A 21,776-nucleotide genomic window follows, 5' to 3' on the forward strand; every position below is an offset into this window, starting at 1 on the left:
AACAGGATTTATTAAAAGTAGACAATTGGCAGATAATGTAACTCGGCTACTCAGTATAATTCATTTGGCACAAAAAAGGGATGAGAAGAGTATAGTAGTAGCTTTGGATGCAGAAAAAGCATTTGATAGATTAGAATGGGATTTTTTATTTAAAGTACTAGAAAAATATGGGTTAGGAACATCTTTTATAAATTGGATTAAAACTTTAAATTCTAACCCTAAAGCTAAAGTGGTGACAAACTCTCAAATTTCAACACCATTTCAGTTAAAAAGGTCAACTAGACAAGGTTGTCCACTATCACCTGCTTTATTTGTATTGGCGATAGAGCCATTAGCAGAACTAATTAGAATTGATCCAGATATTATGGGTTTTAGAGTTAATCAGGAGGAATATAAAATTAATCTTTTTGCTGATGATGTTTTGATCTATTTAACAAATCCACAATATTCGTTACATAAATTATCTTCTAGATTGGATGAATATGGCAAGGTATCAGGTTACAAAATAAATTGGGATAAAAGTGAAATTTTACCTCTTATTAAAGGAGACTATAGTCAATGTCGATTAGTAACCCAATTTAGATGGCCGATAAATGGTATAAAATATTTAGGTATAAGACTTGATAATGATCTAAAGAATTTATATAAATTTAATTATTTACCACTATTGAAAAAAATTCAAGAAGATCTTGACAAATGGATGATATTACCAATAACATTAGTAGGTAGAGTCAATGTTGTAAAAATGAATATATTTCCTAGATTACAGTATCTGTTTCAAACATTACCAATACAATTGCCACAGAAATTTTTTCAAGAGTTAAATAAATGTGTGAGAAAATTTCTTTGGAAAGGTAAAATGTCAAGAATATCATTGGAAAAATTGACATGTAAATTTGGGTTAGGAGGGTTACAACTTCCAAACTTTAAAAACTATTATAAAGCAAATCAACTTAGATTTATTGCATCTTTCTTCGATGATCAAAAACCAGCATGGATTAAAATAGAACTAGACAAGATAGGAGAAAATAGACCTGAAGATTTTATATATAAATGGGAATCTAAATTGATACGGGAAAAGAAAGAATCTCCTATATTAACACATTTGATTGATCTATGGAATAAGATAAATGTTGATAATGAAACACAGAAATCTCTATTAGCAAGGAGACCTTTGTTCCAAAACAGACTTATTCCTTTTACAATGGACAATCAACTTTTATATAATTGGTACCAAAAAGGGATTAAATTTATAGGAGATTGTTTTGAACGAGGTATATTGATGTCATTTGAACAATTAAAGGATAAATATAAAATATCTAATAATACTTTCTTTTGTTACTTTCAACTAAGGGCTTACTTAAAAGGTAAGCTGGGTCAAACAATGTTTTTGCGAAAACCCAATGAAATTGTAATTTGATTCAAGAACAGACAATTAAACAAGGAACCCATAAGTCAAAGCAAAAATGGGAAACAGATCTGAATATTATTATTGATGAAACAAATTGGTCAAGACTTTGTCTTGACAGTATGACAAATACAATAAATGTTCGACTTAGATTAGTACAATATAATTTTTTACATCAATTATATATTACACCGCAAAAAATAAATAGATTAAATTCAAATTTTTCTGATAAATGTTTTCAGTGTAATCAAGAAATTGGTACTTTTTTACATTCTACTTGGTCTTGTTTTAAAATTCAACCCTTTTGGATAAATTTAAGAATCTTATTGGAACAAATTACTGCAATTCAACTTCCACATAACCCTGTATTATTTTTATTAGGTGATATTGAAGGGATAAAACCGAAACTTAAATTGAATAAATATCAGAAAGAATTTATAAAAATTGCATTGGCAGTAGCTAAGAAGACCATAGCAGTTACTTGGAAATCTGATTCGTATTTAAGTATGGATCGTTGGAATAATGAAATGGCTAGTTCTATTCCACTTGAAAAAATTACTTATAATTTAAGAGATAAATATGTAACTTTTTTGAATATTTGGCACCCTTATTTACAAAAGATAGGATGGCATATTTAAGTGCTCCGATAAAGACTTTGGTCACTTGGGGAAAGTAACGAATAATTATACCAAATTCATTTAGAATCCCATGGAGCATGTGGAAACCTTCCAATAACCAGGCGGTTCTTTTCTTTTTTTTTCTTTTTTTTCTTTCTTTTTAGGTAGGACTATATATGGGGGGGGGAGGGGGGAGGGTAGATTCTTTTTTTTCATGTATTCTTTTTGAAAATTCAATAAAAATTATATTAAAAAAAAAATAAATAAAAATAGCTGTGTTGTGCAGAGCACGGTTTCCAAATTTGGAGAGAGAATCAACAGTGAGGAAGGTAATAGATTTCAAGATGTAGTCAGGATAGTAGAGTGGGCAGATAGGTTGTAGATGAGGGTTAATGCTGAGAACTACTAAGTAGGAATAATAATGTAAAATTTGGGATATTCTGTTTAGTTCTGGTCATCTCATTGAGGAAGGATTTGGAAGATTTGGAGAGGGTGCAGAAGTGCTGTCTGAACTAGAGAGCATGCCTTATGAGGGAAGGTTGAGTGAGTTAGGACTTTTCTCTAACTCACTCAACCTTCGGAGAATGAGAGGTGACTTGATAGATGTGTATAAGATCTATTTATTATATTTTATTTTTGAGATACAGCACGGTTACAGGCCCTTCTGGCCAAGCAAGCCTTTGCTGCTCTATTACACCCAAATAACCTTCTAACCTATATGTCTTTGGAGGTAGGTTTTTTAACATGGTGAGTGGTAAGTACATGGAACTGCCTGGGGTTGTGGTAGAGGCAGATGCATTCGGACACTTAAGAGACTCCTGGGCAGATTGATGAAAGAAATCTGGAGGTTTATCTCGGATGGAAGGATTAGAATAATCTTGGATTAGGTTAAAAGGTTAGCACAACATCAACGGTTGCTGAAGGGCCTATACTTTACTGCGCTGTACTATTCTGTATTCTTAAACAAGTGAAAAGTTGTAAATGGCGTACCAGAAAAGAGCTGTCTGCAGTATATGTGCTTGAAAATGGAGAAAGAGGGCAATGACTTGGTCCTGACCAATCAAAGTTTAGCTCTATATTTTGGTCTCTAATTTTGTCCTTCATCTTTTTTTGGGCACTTGATATTTGATAACACTCCATATTTTCCATAACGGGTTCTTGGCTGCCTCTGGGCAGTCTCGTGTAAAATGTACCATCTATAATGAATCTATATAGCTCTGATAATTGCCCTTCTAAACAAGGGGTGCAGTGTCTCCAGTCTTAATTTCCTACACTGTTCTAATCTGATTGTATTTTACAGCTTGGGCAAGTAGATCAAAAAGTGCAGATCGCAGTGATCTGATGGGACAGGACTAAGTGTTTAAATGGTATACTCCTCTCCCTGCGTAAATAGAATATAGCTGTGGACTCGAGTCCCAGAAAAAAAATGGAGCATTAAATTCAATTTCATAAGTTATTGCTTCCATGACTACTTTACTCTTGGGGGGGTGGGGGGGTGGGGGGGTCCCCATGCCCTTCTACATGTACTTACAAGACTCTGACCCCACCTGACCTGAGACTCTGGGTCATGATCTGGCAATTGCCTGATGCTACAAGTGCTCTTTTTGGTTTTTGAGTAGTACCTATTTATGTTTTAATTTTTAATTTCCTTTTTCAGATCCTCAATTTGCTCTTTAATTTAACGAAATAAAAGCCAGAGACATCTGTTCTGCAGACATCCACAGAACCATTGTTGTTTCTATTTTTGGTTCGAAGTTAGACTTCATAAGTTTCATTGTGTGGTGAGGAACCAGTGAAGGAAGTAGAAATCCAAGAAAGCCAGCTCCCTGGAAATGACGAATACTTCAAAATCAATGAACAGAGACACAGGCACTTCACTCAGGTCAAAATGAAATAAACTGTTTACTTCTGTACCGGCACTGGAAATCTGAAACTAATCCACTTAATTCTGGAACGGTCTAAACTCTACCTTGAGAAAGGACCCTCTTCTAGTTGGGACTCCGTCAGAACTGGCAAAGGAAGGCTGAAAAATCCCTTTGTCACAAAGATTGTAGAAGCTGAGGAATCAGTCATAATTTTCCCTGTAGCCTTTCACCAGTGGGTTTGCTTTCTTCTTTTCTACTGTCCTCCCCAACCTCTTCAAAAACCCCTAGATTCTATCTAGTAGTATAGTTCATTCTTAATTTGAGAATAGAATTCCACATTGTGATGCAGCAGCAAAGCTTCCAGTCGCAAGAAATCCAGTTGAATATGACTACTGGTTTGTTTGCAAGAAATACAAAATGATCAACTCTTTTGTGCAGCTTGTAGTGTAAATCTGTAACAAGTTCTTGAACGTTTAAGAACAAGTGTCTTAATCAGTTTATAATTTCTGTGCAATAGTTCTGAGTCATTACTTTTCCAGGACACTTATTTCATCATGTGGGAAGAGCCAACAGGTTAAAATATAGGAACATACAAAAATGCAGTTCTTTTGAAATATTTTAAAGCTTAATAGATAGTTTTATATGTATTGTATGTGTAAGTGGGTGCCACGGTAGTGTAGCAATTCGTGTGTTGCTGATACATCTTTGACATTCCGGAGTTCAGAGTTCAATTCCACCTCTTGTACGTCCTCCCCATGGAGGACATTTTCTCCAGGTCCTCCCACATTCCAAAGACATACGGGGTTGGTAGGGTGGTCACCGTAAATTGTCCCGTGATTTGGTTAGGGTCAATCGGGTTTGTTGGGGTTTGCTTGGGGCAGCGTAGCTGGAAGGGCCAGAGGGACCTTCTCCATGCAATGTCGATATCTGTGAATATCACTGAGGATTGGAGTCCGGGGGAGGGTGATAGCTAGAAATTGGAATCTGCTTGAGAGCAGGATTAAGTGTTTAGGGGTGGGGGGTGTTGTACAGTTTGGGAAGAAAGTGTGTTGAACTAAGAAGGGAGCTACTATATCCAGGTTGGGCTCTGGTGATCCATGAGAGATGTGTCAGATGTGGTATCTCCATAAAAATCCCATTCTGGAAGTCTCCTGGGACGGGCGCTCCTCAGAAGAGGGCAAACTTATCTTGCAGACAGTCTGTAAAAAAGTAACAGTGTGACATGTTACTAGGGAAATAAAGCAGCACTATGTCTGAATTTCTAGGTCACTAAATATCTAGTTCAACATGGGCACTATGAAAACTTGGTAGAGCTCTTGCTTGGCCAACACAAGTTCTTGATCAGCTGATGGTAATGAGGGATATGGTGCATGCTGGCTTTCAGGAAACAACTGACAAGGTATAGCATTATTGGAGAAGATCAATTTGTGGAATTGAGGAGGGAAATGGAAAATCTAATTTAAAGCTGGTTGGACGAGAATATACTGTTGGGCTTAAATTTCTAGTCTGCAACCCTGGACTGAGAGGAGTGCCATTAGAGTGAGGTAGTTGGCCCTTCCCTTTGATCCTGCTGTCTTTGGGGTTCCTGTTTCTGAAATGCCAACATTCACACTGGAAGTAGGTTTTGATGATTTCCTAATTAATCATGCCTTCAAGTACGAGTTTATTGTCATAGGCATACATATACAGGGTGTAAATTCAAGATTCAGATTCATTTATCACATAGTAGAATTGAATATGATAGTTAAAAGGATGCAGGAATTAATTTTTCATTACTTTCTGTGCTAACTATTCAAATGATATAACTTTAAGCAATAGACTTAAATGAAATAACGCCAAATTTTTCAGTACAATATTTAGTATTTCAAATGAATGATTTGGATTGCAGTCAACTTGTATTAATTAATTTGTCTCTCTCCTGTTCTTCCATGACCTGCAACTGCTGGTGCAACATAGTCTACTTCAGTGAACAGTAGTTCTGAAAACACAGAGGCATCTGCTTTTAGAGGCAGGAGAATGGGATTGAGAGGGATAATAAATCAGCCATGACTCAATGGACCAAATAGCCTAATCCTGCTCCTGTGTTTTATGGATGTGTATACGTCTAAACATACTGAAAAGCAACATTTGCGTTAACAACCAATTCACTCAAGGATATGTTGGGAGTAGCCCACTGGTTTCGCCACACATTCCGGTGCCAATATAGCATGCCCAAGATGCTAGGCAGAACACAACACAAGCAAGAAACACAATAATGGCAAGAAACAGGATTTTTACAGTACATTACAAACATAAGACAGTCTGGAGTAACATAAATTAGACCATAAGACAAAGGAGCAGAGTTGGGCCATTTGACCCATCAAGTCTGAAACATTATTCAATAATGGCTGATCCTTTTTGTTTCCCCTCCACAACCCCACGCCCCAGCCTTCTCCCCGTAACCTTTGATGCCATGTCCCTTAAATACACCCAGCGACCTGGCCTCCATAGCTGCCTGTGGTAACAAATTCACCACCCTCTGGCTAAAGAAATTTTTCCACATCTGTTTTAAATGGATATCCCTCTGAACCCTGAGGCTGAGTGTCTTAGACTGCCCCACCATGGGAAACATCATTTCTGCATCTACTCTGTCTAGGCCTTTCAACATTTAAAAGGTTTCAATGAGATCTCTAACCCTACCCCCCAATCTTTCAAAATTCCAGCAAGTGTAGACCCAAAGCCATCAAATGTTCCCTGTATGATAACCCTTTCATTTCCGGAATCATCCTTGTGAACCTCCTCTTCTGAACTCTCCAATGCTAGCACATCTTTTCTTAGATGAGGAGCCCAAAACTGTTCATAATATTCAAAGTGAGGCCTCTCCAGTGTCTTTTAAAATCTCAGCATCACATCCCTGCTTTTGTATTCTACTTAAAATGAATGCTAACATTGCATTTGCCTTCCTCACCATCGACTCAACCTGCAAGTTAACCTGTAGGGTGTTTTCCCCAGGTCCCTTTGCATCTTAGACTTTTGGATTTTCTCCCCATTTAGAAAATAGACTGCACATTTATTTCCACTACCATAGTGCATGACCATGCAGTTTCCAACTTTGTATTTCGTCTGCCACTTTCTTGCCCATTCTCCTAATTTGTCCAAGTCCTTCTGCAGCCTACCTGTTTCTTCAACACTACCTGCGCCTTCACCAATCTTCATATCATCTGCAAACTTGGCAACAAAGCCATCTATTCCATTGTCTAAATCATTCGTGTACAGCCTAAAAAGAAGCGGTCCCAACATCAACCCCCACGGAACACCACTAGTCACTGGCAGTCAACCAGAAAAGGATCCTTTAATTCCCACTTGCTGCCTCCCACCAATCAGCCAATGCTGTAACTACGCCAGTAGCTTTCCTGTAATACCATGGGCTCGTAACTTGATAAGCAGCCTCGTGTGGCACCTTGTCAAAAGCCTTCTGAAAGTCCAAGTATACAACATCCACTGCATCCCCTTTATCTATCCTATGTGTAATCTCCTCAAAGAATTCAAGCAGGTTCGTCAGGCAGGAATTTTCCTGTAGGGAAACCATGCTGACTTTGCCCTATCTTGTTCTGTGTCACCAAGTGCTCCATAACCTCATTCTTAAAAATTGAGTCCAACATTTTCCTAATGACTGAGGTCAGGCTAACTGATCTAAAATTTCCTTTCTGGTGCCTCTCTCCTGTCTGAAAGTGGAGTGACATTTACAATTTTCCAGTCCTCTGGCACCATGCCAGAATCCAGTAAATTTTTTTTTTGAGAGATTGTTGCTAATGCCTCCACAATCTCTACTGCTACCTCTCAGAACCCTAGGGTGTAGTTCATATGTACCCTTTGGCTTTTCAGCACTTTCTCCCTTGTAATAGTAACTGCACTCACTTCTTTTCCCTCACAGCCTTCAACATCTGGCACATTGTTAGTGTCTTCCACAGTGAAGACTGATGCAAAGTACTATTTATTCCATCTGCCATCTAAATTATACACAATTTGCATAACAAAATAAACATAATACAAGTTGGGGGGGAATATAGTCTGAAGTAGTGTTAGGACTTTTCAGGAATTTGATAGTGGAGAAGAAGCAGAGGGTTACTGTTGTGAATTGTGTGTCTATAAATAAGGTTTTTTTTAATTGCAGTATCTTAAGAATAGTTTGAATGGGTTGGGATGTTTTGAAGAAAAGAATAAAGGCATGTGGAATGAAGCCATGAACCTGTGAATGCTGGAATGGGTTGAAACTTGGAGGCAAGATGGCCAGTTGGAAGGCAGATCCTTTTTTTTTCCACTCCATTTTATATTGGCTGTCTCCCTTCCATCTTTCAGTCCAGTTGTACCATCTCAGCCAAAGTCTTTGACTATCTATTTTCCTTACTAGATGCAGCCTAACCTACTGAGTTCCTCCAGTGTTTTGTGTGTTGCTTCAGATTCCAGTATTCAGTTTTTTGTGTCTGCCAGGGCTAAACAATTTGTTGCCACTTTATAATATATCAAGGGTTTCTGATGACACTAAGACATGCTGTGTAGTGAAAACTACCAAGTTACAAACATATTAAGCGAATACACAAAAACTGTAGTAAATAGTTTACACCATGAGGTCATAGTCTTGGGACTTAAAAGGATGGTACAGAATACATTGTATTTTTAAAAAAAACACACAAAAGCGAGAAAGTATACATCCAAAACAGACTTGAGAAGAGGGCTGGCTGGTAAGGGGGTGTTGATGGAGATTATACACACATCATTAATATGTCATAGATACAAAAATGATGGAAAATTTTAATAGAATATAGATACTTATCAAGCAAGCTATACAAAGGTGTTAGAATTGTTTTTATAAAAGGTCCTGGATTGACATCTGCAGTGTATTAAACACACACCTTCGTTAAGATGCACAATTTCAGAGGGAACAAGTACAGCTTAGATTTAGCAGTGATTTATTAACCCCCTCAACCTCATTCTCCTGTCTTTTTCCCATAACTTTTGACACCCTGGCTAATCAAGAACCTATCAAATTCTTTAAATAACTCAGTTACTTGTCCTCCGCAGCCGTCTATGGCAATGAATTCCACAGATTCACTACCGTCTGGCTAAAGAAATTCGTCTTTATTTCTGTTGTAAGTGGATGTTCTTCTATTCTGAGGCTGTGCCCTCTGGTTCTAGGCTATAGGAAGCATCCTCTTCACATCCACTCTATCTAGGTCTTTTGTGGTCTTGGAAACTTAAAATGGGTCATCTGTTCAAATATTAGGTATTATTGAGAGAAACTTTTTGAAGTGGATGGTAACAGATCAATGCTGGAGGAACTCTGGAGGTCGGGCAGCATCTATGGAGTGGAATAAAAGTTGTTTGGGCGGAGACCCTTCATCAGGACTCACCTCCATAGATGCTGCGTGACTTGCTGAGTTCCTCCAGCATGTTGTGTGTATAACTCTGGATTTCCAGCATCTGCAGAATCTCTTGTATTTACATTGAAATAGATAGCTTCTAGTAGATAAACTCTAAAAATTAGATTGAGGCTTTTCAGGATGAAATTAGGAAAGTTTTTGTTTAACATTTTATTTGCCTTTCCTGAATCAAGTATTGCTGGTGAGACTAACATTTATTGCACATCCTTGAGAAGGTGATGGCAAACCTCTGCCTTGAAGTGCTAATGAAGCTTCTCTTGTGATGCTGTTGGGAGGGGGTTCCAACATTTAGACCCAGTGATGATGAAGGAAGAATATCCCAATTTGTACGGTGTGTGATTTGGAGGGGAGCCTATAGGTGTGGTGTTCCTATGGATTTGGGAAATGCAGTTGGAGTATCTTGGGTGAGTAGCTGTAGTGTATTTTGTAGATGATATACTTTTGAGAGACTCCGCATTGATAGTGAAAGGAATGAATGTTTAGGGGCGCACGGAGCAATGTGCCAGTGAGGAATGCCACTTTCCTGCCCCCACCGGATTACGGATTGCATTAAATCACATCTTTCTGCTACATTAGATCCTTTCCAGTTCACTTATTGCTCAAATTGGTCCACTGATGATGCTCTGGTCTCTGCACTCCACTCTGCCTGTCCCACCTGGAAATCGGTGTCTCATATGCCATGATGCTGTATATTGACTTTAGCGATCATACCCCAAAGGATGGTGGGCTTTCGTTGGGTCTCAACAGTGTAACTGGATCCCAGGCAGAAAGGCCACAGCCAGTCCGTGTTGGCAGAAGCATCTCTAGCTGGTATCATGCTGGGCTTTGTCACTCCCCAGGGCTGCATGCCCAGCCTGCTGCTGACACTGTTGCGTTACTAGATCCAGTTCAAGCTGAATCATCGTTCACTGATGACACAAATGGTTGACCTCAGCAGCAATGATGATGAGATGGCATACCGAGGGGCTGGTAGAATGGTGTGAGAGTCTCAACGTTGTCAAGACCAAAGAGATGATTGTGGACTTAAGGAAGGTGAAGGCAGACCACTCCTCACTGCACATAGGTAGGTCCTCTGTAACACACGCAAAAAGTGCTGGAGGAACTCAGCAGGCCAGGCAGCATTTATGGAAAAGAGTACAGTTGACGTTTTGGGCCGAAAAACTTCATCAGGACTGGGAAAAAGGATGAAGGGTCAGAGTAAGAAAGTGGGGGGGTGGGGAGAAGAATCACAAGATGTTAGGTGAAACCCATGTCCATCCATGACCCCTTCCACTGTTGTGGTGGGGCCACACTCAGGTTGGAGGCTCAATACCTTGTATTCCTTCCAGGTAGCCTCCAATCTAATGACATGAATATTGATTTCTTGAACTTCTGGTAGTTGCCACTCTCCCCTTGATTATTCCCGTTTCCATCTCACCTTATCTCCTTACATGCTTATCACCTCCCTCTGCTGTTCCTCCACCTTTTCTTTCTTCCATGGCCTTCTGTCCTCTGCTATCAGATTTCTCCCTCTCCAGTCCTGTATCTTTTTCTCTCCAATCCTGATGAAGGGTCTCTGTCCGAAACGTTGACTGTACTCTCTTCCGAAGATACTATCTGGTCTGCTGAGTTCCTCCAGCACATGTGTGTTGCTTGGATTCCAGCATCTGCAAATTTTCTCTTTGTGTCAGTTCCTCTGTGGTGAGAGTTAGGAGCACTGAGTTTTTGGGTGTGCACAATAACAAACGATCTCACCTGTTACCTCAACATCACCTTTTTGGTAAAGAAAGCACAACAGCATCTCCACTTCCTGAGGAGATTCAGTCCAAGTGAGGCCTTTCTTCTCTTCCCCCCCCCCCAAAAAAAATAGAATGACAATAAGCTGGAGCTTGGATTGTTGCCAATTAAGTAAGCCTAGATGCTGAAGCTGCAATCACACTGCTGACCACAGCTGTGCAGATGGCTTTAGAGTTCAAGAGATGAGTTTCTTGCTGCAGGAAACATACCCACCGCCTACCTGCTCTTTGTGGTTGGTCTGGTTGAATTTCCAGTCCATGGTGAACTCCATGTTATATCAGTGATGATACCAATCAACATCAGGCCTGCGCGGTTGCTTCTGTGGGAATGGGCATATTGCCTGTAATGTTTGTGGTGTATGTGCTACCTGCCCTGCCTGGGAGGTTGGGAACATTTCCAATGAATTATTGATGATAAATCTGAGGTAGATTGTTTACTGTTATCAGTGATTGGTGCAAGAGGAAGTTTGAACTACCATGGCTGATCTGTGAAAAGAAGAAAAAGTTCTGTGTCATTTCCTCAGATTTTATTTATGTCCTCTTACCCAAAAATGGATTTTACTTGAGCTGACGATCAACAAGGTCCCTTAAGTCAAACCACCAACAGCGAAATGTAGGATTCCAGACATTCCACAGTAACATTTGCTCAAATCTCCTGATTTCGAGCCAAAGGGCAAACTTGATTTATCCTATGTCTATATTCTGGGATCTTTAAATCTTGTTCTGCCCATTTTTTGATCAAACACAAGTGTAGTTTTTGCAATGTGTAGCAATGATTTTAGTTGCGGGCCTGAGAAGCTTGTTTGCAAACCACCATTAACTTGAATTGGCATAACTTAATTCCTGGGTAATTACAGTGCTGTTTGTGACCTTTGTGAATGGAGGCTGTAAAGTATTTGGTATCAGTTATTGTTCAAAGTTTTATTGAATCTAGGAATAATGCTTGTTGATGCAACACAATAGATCGCCATTTCAGTTTGAAAGCCTAGTTGTTGACTTTGTTGTATTATGTGATTAAGTGAGCTGTATAATTAAGAGTATGATGAACATCTTTGAATGACTGTCTGGAAGTTTGACCTCTAACGATTTGGCAAGACTAACACTCCTTAGAACCTCCTTGAAATAACATTCCCCACAGATTAAATCAATTATTGTGCAGTATGCTAAGTATTTCTCCAACATGACTTTCTGGTTCACTGGTCTGAAAAAGTGTTTTTCTGAGGACCCACTTGGGTTCATTTCAGTGTCAGTGATCAGAAGATCGAGTCAATTCCCACCGCTGTCTGTAAATTTGTACGTTCTCCCAATTATCACATGGATTTCCTTTGGTTGGTCCAGTTTTCTTCCACTTTCCAAAGACCTACAGATTAGTAGGTTAATTAGTCACATGGGTGTAATAGGGCTCCATGGGCTCGTTGGGCCATGAGTGCCTGTTACTGTGCTGTATCTCTAAATAAGCAGACAAACCTGTGACTTCAAGTTTCTGTGCCTCCTACCTGATGGTACCTGTGCAAAGAGGGCATGGCTCGTATGGTGGGGATCTTCATTGGATGTTGCCTTCTTGAGTCAGCGATGCCTTGGATGGTGTTGCATGGCCATACCCAGCATGTGGGCCCTAACATTGAAAATTGTAATCGTCATGAAATCACACTACTATTTTTGCACTGTTAAAAGGTAGTAAAGCAATATTATGCTCCCAGTCCATGACATTCAGGCTTTATGCAGAGGAGGGCAAAATGGTTCTCCTAGTATCTGAACAACCTGCCACTTATTCAGTACCGTTGAAAGAGATTAACAGGCCATTCACTAGTTTTGTTTTTTCTGAATGTAAACCTAAATGTTCACTAACATTAAGTACCACAAACAAAGCTACTGCCTTGAAGCTGATGTAGAAGGATGTGCTAAGTGAGTTTTTGGATTTCAGGGCCTTTTTTTGGCCATGGAGAGGAATATGTGCAATATGGTAGCATAGCACTGAGCATAACGCTTTCCAGCACCAGTGATCAGAAGATCTGGATTCAATTCCCTCCGCTATCTAATCAGTTGTACCTTCTCCCCATGACTGCCTGGGTTTCCTCTGGGTGTTCTGGCTTCATCCCATATTCCAAAAATAGACAGGTTAGGATTAGTAAATCATGGGCATGCTATATTGGTGCTGGAAGCTGAATGATGGCCTGTAAACCAGAGAGAATTCCATCAACTAATGCAGTTGAGTCTTTTACATCTACCTGAGCTAGTGGTTAACATTGAGTTAATGTCTCATCTGAAATCTGATCCGTTGGTTTGGATTTTTGTGCTAGAGTCTCTGGGGTTGGTTAATAAACCTGCACTGTTTGAAGACCTGAAGCAAAAGATTTGGGACCATATATTAGTAGAGTTAGATTATTTTATTCAACACACACAAAATGCTGGAGAAACTCAGCAGGCCAAGCAACATCTATGGAGAGGAATAAATCTCTCCTGATGTCTGGAATGGTCTCAGCATGAAACATTCTTTTATTTCTGTCTGTAGATGTTGCCTGACCTGCTGAATTCCTGTGGCATTTTGTTCATGTTGCACTGGATTTCCAGCATCTGCAGAATCTCTTGTTATTTTTTTCAAGGAACTTCTGTTTATCTTAAAAAGTCTGCTGGAAAAGCCCAGCAGGTTGAGTATTGTTTGTGAAAGGAATTTATGGTTCGAAACCCCACATCAGGACAGTGCAACTAGAAACACTGACAACTTCTTTCCTCTTGTTCCTCCAGCAAATTGTTTGTTGCTCTAGACTTCATCATCTGTAATCTCTTGTGACTGTTCTTTTCATGCAAATTGCATTTGATGTTAAAGATGCAGTTAATTTTTCAATTGAAACAGGGGAGGTTGTGATTCCAAGTTGATGGTTGTTTTGGTGTGCTTTCCAGTCCACCCAGCACCAAAACAATATGTCTAACTACTTCCTGTTGGACTATTCTGAATGTATGGTCAATGCTATCATATCCTCCTGGCCAGAATGTCAGGCACAGTACATAGAGGCTGTACCTCTACTTTAAAGTTAATCTGAGTGCAGTTGGTTATTCTAAGATTACACAGGTTTCCCAATAAAAAAATGCCATTGACTACATTTCAGAAAACACTATGTATCCTGAGGCTGCTTCTGAATGCCCTTGCTAAATCATGTGGTACTTTTTATTTTGTTGTATTTTTTTTTAAGAGATACGGCGTGGAATAAGCTGTCCTGGTCCTTTGAGCCGCACTGCCAGTAACCCACCGATTTAACCTTGGCCTAATCGCAGGCCATTTTACCATGGCCAATTAACTTTCTAATTGGTACTTTTTTGGACTGTGAAGGGAAACTGGAACACCCAGAGGAAACCCATGTGTTCACAGGAGGGCATACAAACTTGTAGATGAAGTCAGAATTGAACCCTAAGCTCTGCTGCCCTGAACTGTAATATTGTCGTGCTACCTGGCACTTAGCAGCCATTCTAGTTCTGAATCAGGAACGTAATTGGAAACTATTAGAAAATAGACTTGGTAGAGTAGCGGGGCAGCATGGTAGTGTACCGGTTAGCATAACGCTTTACAGTGCCAATGACCTAGGGTTCAATTCCCAACGCTGACTTAAGGAGTTTGAACATTCTTCCCGTGACCATGTGGGTTTCCTCTGAATGCTCTGGTTTCCTCCCACAACCCAAAGATGCATGTGTTGGTAAGTTAATTGGTCATTTGAGTAGCATGAGCTCATTGGGCTGGAACAGCCCGTTGTATCTCTAAATAAAATAAATAAACTAAGAACTGATTAAATTGAAACAATTGTTTTTGCTACACATCTATCTGCTACATAGTTCTAAGGGGTTCCTAACCTGTGGTCCAGAGACCACCTGTTAATGGTAGGGGTCCATAGTATAAAAAAGGTTGAGAAACCTTGTCTGCTGGCTCACTTTTGATGTTAGCATTTTCTATACCTGTCACCTCTTTCTTACTGCTGCTCGGAGTAATCATTGAATTTCAAGCCTGAAACTGTTTCAAAATTGATGCCTCACCCAATGTCTGCTATACAAATAAATGTGGCAATAAGTTTATAGATTGCTGCACAAGAAAAATGTTAATATTTAACAAATGGCACCTGCAATACTTGCCTGTTACTGTCACACTTTGTGCAGGGTGAATCCTTCGGTTATAACAGAGTAGAGGGAATAGTTTTTGCCTTTTTGCACTATGTTGATCAACACTAGATACTTAATTAAAACTATTGGAACAATCTTTGTACATTTGTATTTAATAGAAGTTCTTTTTCATATAGATGTATAGCCTTGGTTGATGGCTTGATCTATAAACACAATTATGGGTTTCTGGGAAATCTTTTTTGGGGTCAATGTAGAGATTATGTTTTCTGTGTGGGAAAATCTGTAACTAGTGATCACTATCTCAAAAATAAGAGCTTGCCCACTACTTAAAGCCAATCTTTTTTCCTCCTGATATCCACAAGTCTTTGGAGGTGTTTGGTGAGGGTGAAGGAGTGTGGAGAAAGGTTACCAGCAGTAGGAGAGAATGTGAAATTCACATTATATCAAACCCTTTTAAATGGCAGGTCAGCTTCTTCATCTCGCCTTTATTCTGGATACATCCCCCTTCCTTTCCAATCCTGCTGAAGGGTCTCAGCCCGAAACGTGGAATGTTTATTCCCCTCCACAGATGCTGCCTGACCTGCTGAGTTCCTCCAGCATTTTGTGTGTTTGAGTGTTTTCACATGCCAACCTAACATAGTTCTCCACTTTTGTTCCCCACAATTTCTTCCTCATGTCACTACCATGGTGTAAAAAATATTGTAGTCACCTTCTCTAAAATATATTGGAAGGAAGAAACTGCAATACTTAATGAGGATAGATCAAGCTGCTCAGTGTCATATTTCGTACACTTGAGCAATCATTCATTGATTGCAGGGGTGGGGTCATAGCGTGAGGAAATACACCAGTGGCCACTTTATTAGATGCATCTTCTACTTAATAAATTGTCTACGGAGTGTATGTTCATGTTCATGGTCCTCTGATGCTGCAGCCCATCCACTTCAAGGTTCAACATCTTCTACATTAAGAGATGCTCTTCTGCACACCACTGTTGTAACATAAGGTTACTTGAGTTGCTGTTGCCTTCCTGTCACCTTGAACCAGTTTGGCCATTCTTGTCTGACCTCTCATTAACAAGGTGAACTGCTGCTCACCATTCTTTGTAAACTTGAGAACCGGGGTTTCGAACCTTTTTTATGCTATGAACCCAATACCTTTAACTAAGGAATCCATGGACCCTAGGTTTGGAACCCCTGCTCTTGAGACTGTTAAGCTTGAAAATCCCAGAAAATCAGCAGTTTCTGAGATGCTCAAACCACCCATTTGGCACCAGCAATCATTCCACAGTCAAAATCACTTGGATCGCATGTCATCCCCATTCTGATACTTCGTCTGAACAATATCTGAACCTCTAGACTATGTCTGCATGCTTTTATACATGAGTTGCTGGCACTACATATCCCCTAGATGCAGATAAGTGAAATGGGAGAAATGATGGGTTACCATAATCAAAAGAAATGCAGGAGGCATGGACTGAATGTGCCAAAGGGCCTATTGTAGAGCTCTCTGGCACTATTGCAATGGTAGTGTTGGAATGGAAGCTGGGATTTGAATTATTCAGCTGGATCTCAAAGCTCCCTGGCCCAGAGTTTGTCCTATAACCAGTTTTGCGTCCAAGCACCAAAGGCATTTGAGCTGAAACTCATACCATGCCTGCCAGGTACCTAAGCGTGCATCTGGCATTGAACATCACAAGGTGGCAATCAAGTTGGCAGCCTGCATAGTTCCCATGCAAAGTATTTTTGACCACAGAGATTGGCTACCAGAGATGCATCTCTCTGGCTCAGGTGTAGAATGTATCAAGGCAGAGATTGATCATTCCTTGGACTTTGAGTTCAGATTCAGAGGTTATTTGCTTTAGTAGCCAACACAACCTAAGGATGTGCCGAGGGTAGCTGGCAAGTCATGTTCTTGAGACACCGTCTTTTATATATATGAGTTCTTTTTTACCAAGAGGATTTCAAAACTTAGACCATAAGACTTAGGAGCAGAATTATGTCATTAGGTCCTCGAGTCTGCTTTGCCATTCCATCGTGGCTAATTCATTATCCCTCTCAACCCCACTCACCTGCCTTCTCCCTGTAATCTGTGACACCCTTACTAATCAAACTGTCAAACTCTGCTTTAAATGTATCTAATGCTTGGCCTCCACAGTCATCCATGGCAATGAATTCCACAGATTCATCACCCTCTGGCTAAATAAATTCCTCCTCATCTCTTTTCTGAAGGGATGTCCTTCTAAACTGAGGTTGTGTCCTCTGCCTGTAAACTCTTCCACTATTGGAAACCTCCTCTCCACGTCCACCTTATCCAGGTCTTTTAAATCTGTGAGTCTATGTCCAGCCTCTCTTCAATCTGTCCCATGTTTTTCAAAATCATTTTGCAATTGTACCCTTGTGCTTTCCCCTTGTGCATGGTTGAATGACAATAAACTTAAAACTTGTTACAGAGGTTTCCATGTTGTTTTGGGGGGCGAAGTGTTTAAACATTTAGATTCAGGAAGTCAAGAAATCTACAAGAAAAGTTTCCACAAGCTTGGGAAATGGGAGTCTGTGTAGTCGCATGCAGAGTATGCAAAGGATGTTCAACACTCTTGAAATCAGCAATAGTGGGCACTGTGCTCCGTAATCACTCACCTGGACTTCTCCAGCTACATCTCTGGACACCACGATCCCTTTCACCAATGGAACAAACCTCCCCACTGTAGATACCTGTCGTAACGCAGGAAGCCAATTTGGCGCATCAGGTCCAAGAGTAATTATATCATTCAAATTTCCCCCTGACTGCTGCACCTCATGCCCATTGCCTTCCTTAATTCTTCTGCCACTTACCTACATGGGGGGGGAGTAACTTACAATAGCCAGTAGGCCTAGCAGTCTCGGCGGGTGTGGGAAGCAAGCGGAACCCCCAGTTTATATGGAAAATGAAACGCCACAAAGGCAGCACCAGACTTTGGGATAGAATCCAGGTGCCTATACCTGTAAAACAACCACACAAGCTCAAGATTCTGCAGATGCTGCAAAGCCAGAGCAACACAAACAAAATACTGGAGGAACTCAGCAGGTCAAGCAGCATCTATGGAAATGAATAAACAATCATTGTTTCGGGCTGAGACCCTGCTGAGGGCTGGAAAGGAAGGTCATGAGAATAAAAAAAGATGGGGAGAGGGGAAGGAGGACAAGCTGGAAGCTGATGAGTGAAACCAGGTGGGTGGGAAAGGTAAAGGGCTGGGGATGAAGGGATCTGATAGGAGAGGAGACTGAATTGTGGGAGAAAAGGAAGGAGGAGGGTCACTAGGGAGAGGCCAGAGTGGGGAATTGAAGAAGTGGGAAGGGGAAGGGAAAAGAAAAAAATTACCGGAAGGAGAAATTGAAATCGGCTTGGAGCCTACATTGACAGAATATGAGGTGTTGACTCCTCCACCTTGAAAGTGACCTCATCGTGGCAGAAGAGCCACGGACTGACATGTTAGAACAGGAATAGGGATGAGAATTAAAATGGTTGGCCACTGGAAAATTCTGCTTTTGCCGAATGGAGTGGAGGTGCTTGACAAAGCGGTCCCCAATTTACGTCACGTCACACTAATGTAGGGAAGGTCACATTGAGAGCACTGGGTACAATAGATGACTCCAACAGATTCACATGTGAGGTGTTGCCTCACCTAGAAGGATTTTTTAGGGCCCTGAATGGAGGTGAATGGGTAGGTGTAGTATTTCTCTCGCTTGCAGGTATATGTCCCAGGAGGTAGATTTGTGGGGAGGGATGAATGGAGAAGGGAATCACGGAGCGATTGATCCCTGCGGAAAGTAGTGCAGAAGTAAAGATGCATTTGGTGGTCGGATCCCATTGAAGATGGCGCAAATGGCAGAGGATGATGCATTGGATGCAGATGCTCGTGGGGTGGTAGGTGAGGACAGAGGAGCTCTGTCTCTGTTCAGACAGTGGAAAGATGGTGTGTGCACGTGTGTCCGGGAAATGGAGGGGATGCGGGTGAGGGCAGCATCAATGATGGAGGAAGGGAGACGCCGTTCTTTGAAGAAAGAGAATATCTCTGATGTCCTAGAAAGAAAAGCCTCATCCTGGGAACCGATGCAATGGAGACAAAGAACTACATGAACTGCTGGACCTCCATGCTAGTCAAATTCCCGTCCAAACTGAAACTATTTTGCTGATCCTTCATCCTTGCTGGATCTGAGTAGTGGAACTCCCTACTGTGTAATATTATAGTATTGGGTTATTGTTGTCGCATGTATTGAGATACAGTGGAGGGGTTTTTGTCTGCATGATATTCAGATAGATCATCCCATACACAAGTAGATTGAGTTGGTAAAAAGAAAACAATGTAGAATACAGTGTTACTGTTGTAGAAATAGTACAGTCCGGGTAGACAATGTGCAAAGGTCACAACATAAAGCATGTACGTATCATATACTACCTTGAAATTTATTTTCTTACAGGCAGTCACAGAAAAATAAAGAAATATAATAGAATTATGAAAACTGTACAAAAACATAGGCTAACAAAAATGTGCAAAAGAAGACAAATTGTGCAAACAAAAGAAAATATATAAAACTGAGAGAATGAGTTGTGTCCTTGAAAGTGAGTCTTTAGATGTAGAATCAGTTCAGTGTTGAGCTGATTGAAGTTACGCTGATTTAGGAGTCTGATGGTTGAAGGATAATAACTGCTCCCGAACCTGGTGGTGTAGGACCTAAGGCTCCTGTACCTCCTGCCGATTGTAGTGATGAGAAGAATGCATGATGATGGATACTGCTTTCTTGTGGCAGCTCTTACAAGTAGATTGGGAGATAAAAGCTATCCTTGAGCCTGGCTTTTGTATATTCTGCCTAACGTGAGAGGGGAGAAGAGCAAATGACAAGGGTGGGAGAGGTCCTTGACTAAGTTGGCTCCTTTCCCAAGGCAGATGGAAGAACAGACAGAGATAGTGGAGGGGCGATTAGTTTGCATGATAGGCTGAAGGGTGCATATGGTCTCTTCAAGACCGTGTGCCTGTTAATAATAAGGGGCAGCTTCCACTGACAATGGACAGCTGGTTGTACAGTGGCATCTGCACCGGACTTCAAGGCGAGTGGTCCCGGGTTCGAATCCGGTGGCTCCTTTGCATGTTTTCCATCTGTGCTGGGTTGAACATCGAGCTAGTAACTTAACCTTGTAAAAACCAGACAAATACTAAAGAAATGGCAAGGAGCGAAGAGGAACAGTAAAACAAAAACACTGCCAATGACTATGTTCTGGGAAAAATAAATAACAAATAAATACCAGCCACCAGAGAAAACTCTTCTGCGTAGTTTAATGGTATTTTCCCCTGGCTTGTCTGCAATGTCACCCCAGCAGTGCAGCCTTTCCTTCGCTACTCTTCTCCCCCTCTCCCCCTTCTCTCTTATTCCATTCTTCATTCTGACACCTCTTTCACCCCCTTCTCTTCTCATCACCTGCCATCACCTCTCTCTGGTTCCCGTCCTCCTTCCTTTCTCTAATTGTCCATTCTTCTCTCCTCTCAGATTCCTTTCTTCAGTTCCTTACCATTTCCACCTCTCTCTTCATCAACGCACCCACCTTTCCCCTCACCTACCCCTGCCAGTTGTAACCTCCCCCATCTTCTTATTCCGACTTCTGCCCCTTCCTTTTCAGTTCTGATGAAGGGTCTCAGCCCAAAATGTCAACTGCATATTCCCCTCCATAGCTGCTGCCTGACCCAAGTTCCTCAATATTGTGTGTTGCTCAGCCTTGCCTACGTACTACATTGAAATGTCAGCCTGGGTTCTGTGCACAAGTCTCTGGAGTAGGACTTCACCTTCTGACTGATCTGAAAGGCTGACTTGCTGGGTCACTGTTGTCATTGGTTCATATTCTGCATGCTTTTGTATTTTCCCCACAGGAATTGCTTCTCCCTTCTCTGTCCTATACAGCTCCTCAATAGTTAAACTTCCAAACTCAGCAGTAGCAAGAGCTCTTCGGTTAGTTGTAGGCCTAGGACTGCTTGGCTAGCCGAGGTTTAATAAAGTGAACCAAGCTTGTTGGAAAAATAAAGTCTCTGTAATCTTCCTAATCTCTGCAAAGTGCATGACTGTACGTTGAATAAGATGCTGTACCAGTCCATCTACGACGTTGACAAAACCACTTGGATACATTTTCAGGTAATCCACCTCTCCGTGTCATACTTTCCGAGCAAATCTCTTTTTTAAACACGAGATTCTGCAGATGTTGGAAATTCAGAGTAACACACACACACAAAATGCTGGAGGAACTCAGCAGATCAGTCCTCTGATTGAAGTGAGTCCTGATAAAAGATCTCTGCTCAAAATGTTGCCTCTTCATTCCTCTCCATAAATGCCACCTCCAGCATTTTGTGTGTAACTCTGTCAGTCTCCTCACTCTGCTGTTTGACTTCTGGTTTCCCTAGTAACTCACTGTTATTAATAAAAACATTCTTGGCGATTGCTTTGTCTTTGAGGTCTTGACTCTCAGTTGTACTCTGTGCAGATCAAAGCTTGAAATAATATGTAAACAGGTAATTATTGACCAATATTTATTTGTAACCTAATTGAAGTGTTTTATACTTC

At 40.8% G+C, this 21,776-nt stretch overlaps 1 protein-coding gene across 3 annotated transcripts in view; it reads left to right on the plus strand.

Annotated features, from left to right (window-relative positions):
* Positions 1 to 21,776, plus strand: part of cc2d1a (coiled-coil and C2 domain containing 1A) — a 135,295-nt gene that overhangs the window by 94,653 nt on the left and 18,866 nt on the right. The window contains exon 25 of one of the 3 annotated variants that reach the window (XM_063035827.1): positions 3,683 to 21,773. The exons of the other annotated variants lie outside the window; for them this stretch is intronic. Coding sequence (XP_062891897.1) covers positions 3,683 to 3,707 — 25 coding nt within the window. The 3' untranslated portion in view covers positions 3,708 to 21,773. Of the gene's footprint in view, positions 1 to 3,682; positions 21,774 to 21,776 lie in introns of those variants that run through there. 3 annotated transcript variants of the gene reach the window in all.

This window comes from Mobula hypostoma, chromosome 29 (genome assembly GCF_963921235.1).
Source record: "Mobula hypostoma chromosome 29, sMobHyp1.1, whole genome shotgun sequence".
Lineage (NCBI taxonomy): Eukaryota > Metazoa > Chordata > Chondrichthyes > Myliobatiformes > Myliobatidae > Mobula > Mobula hypostoma.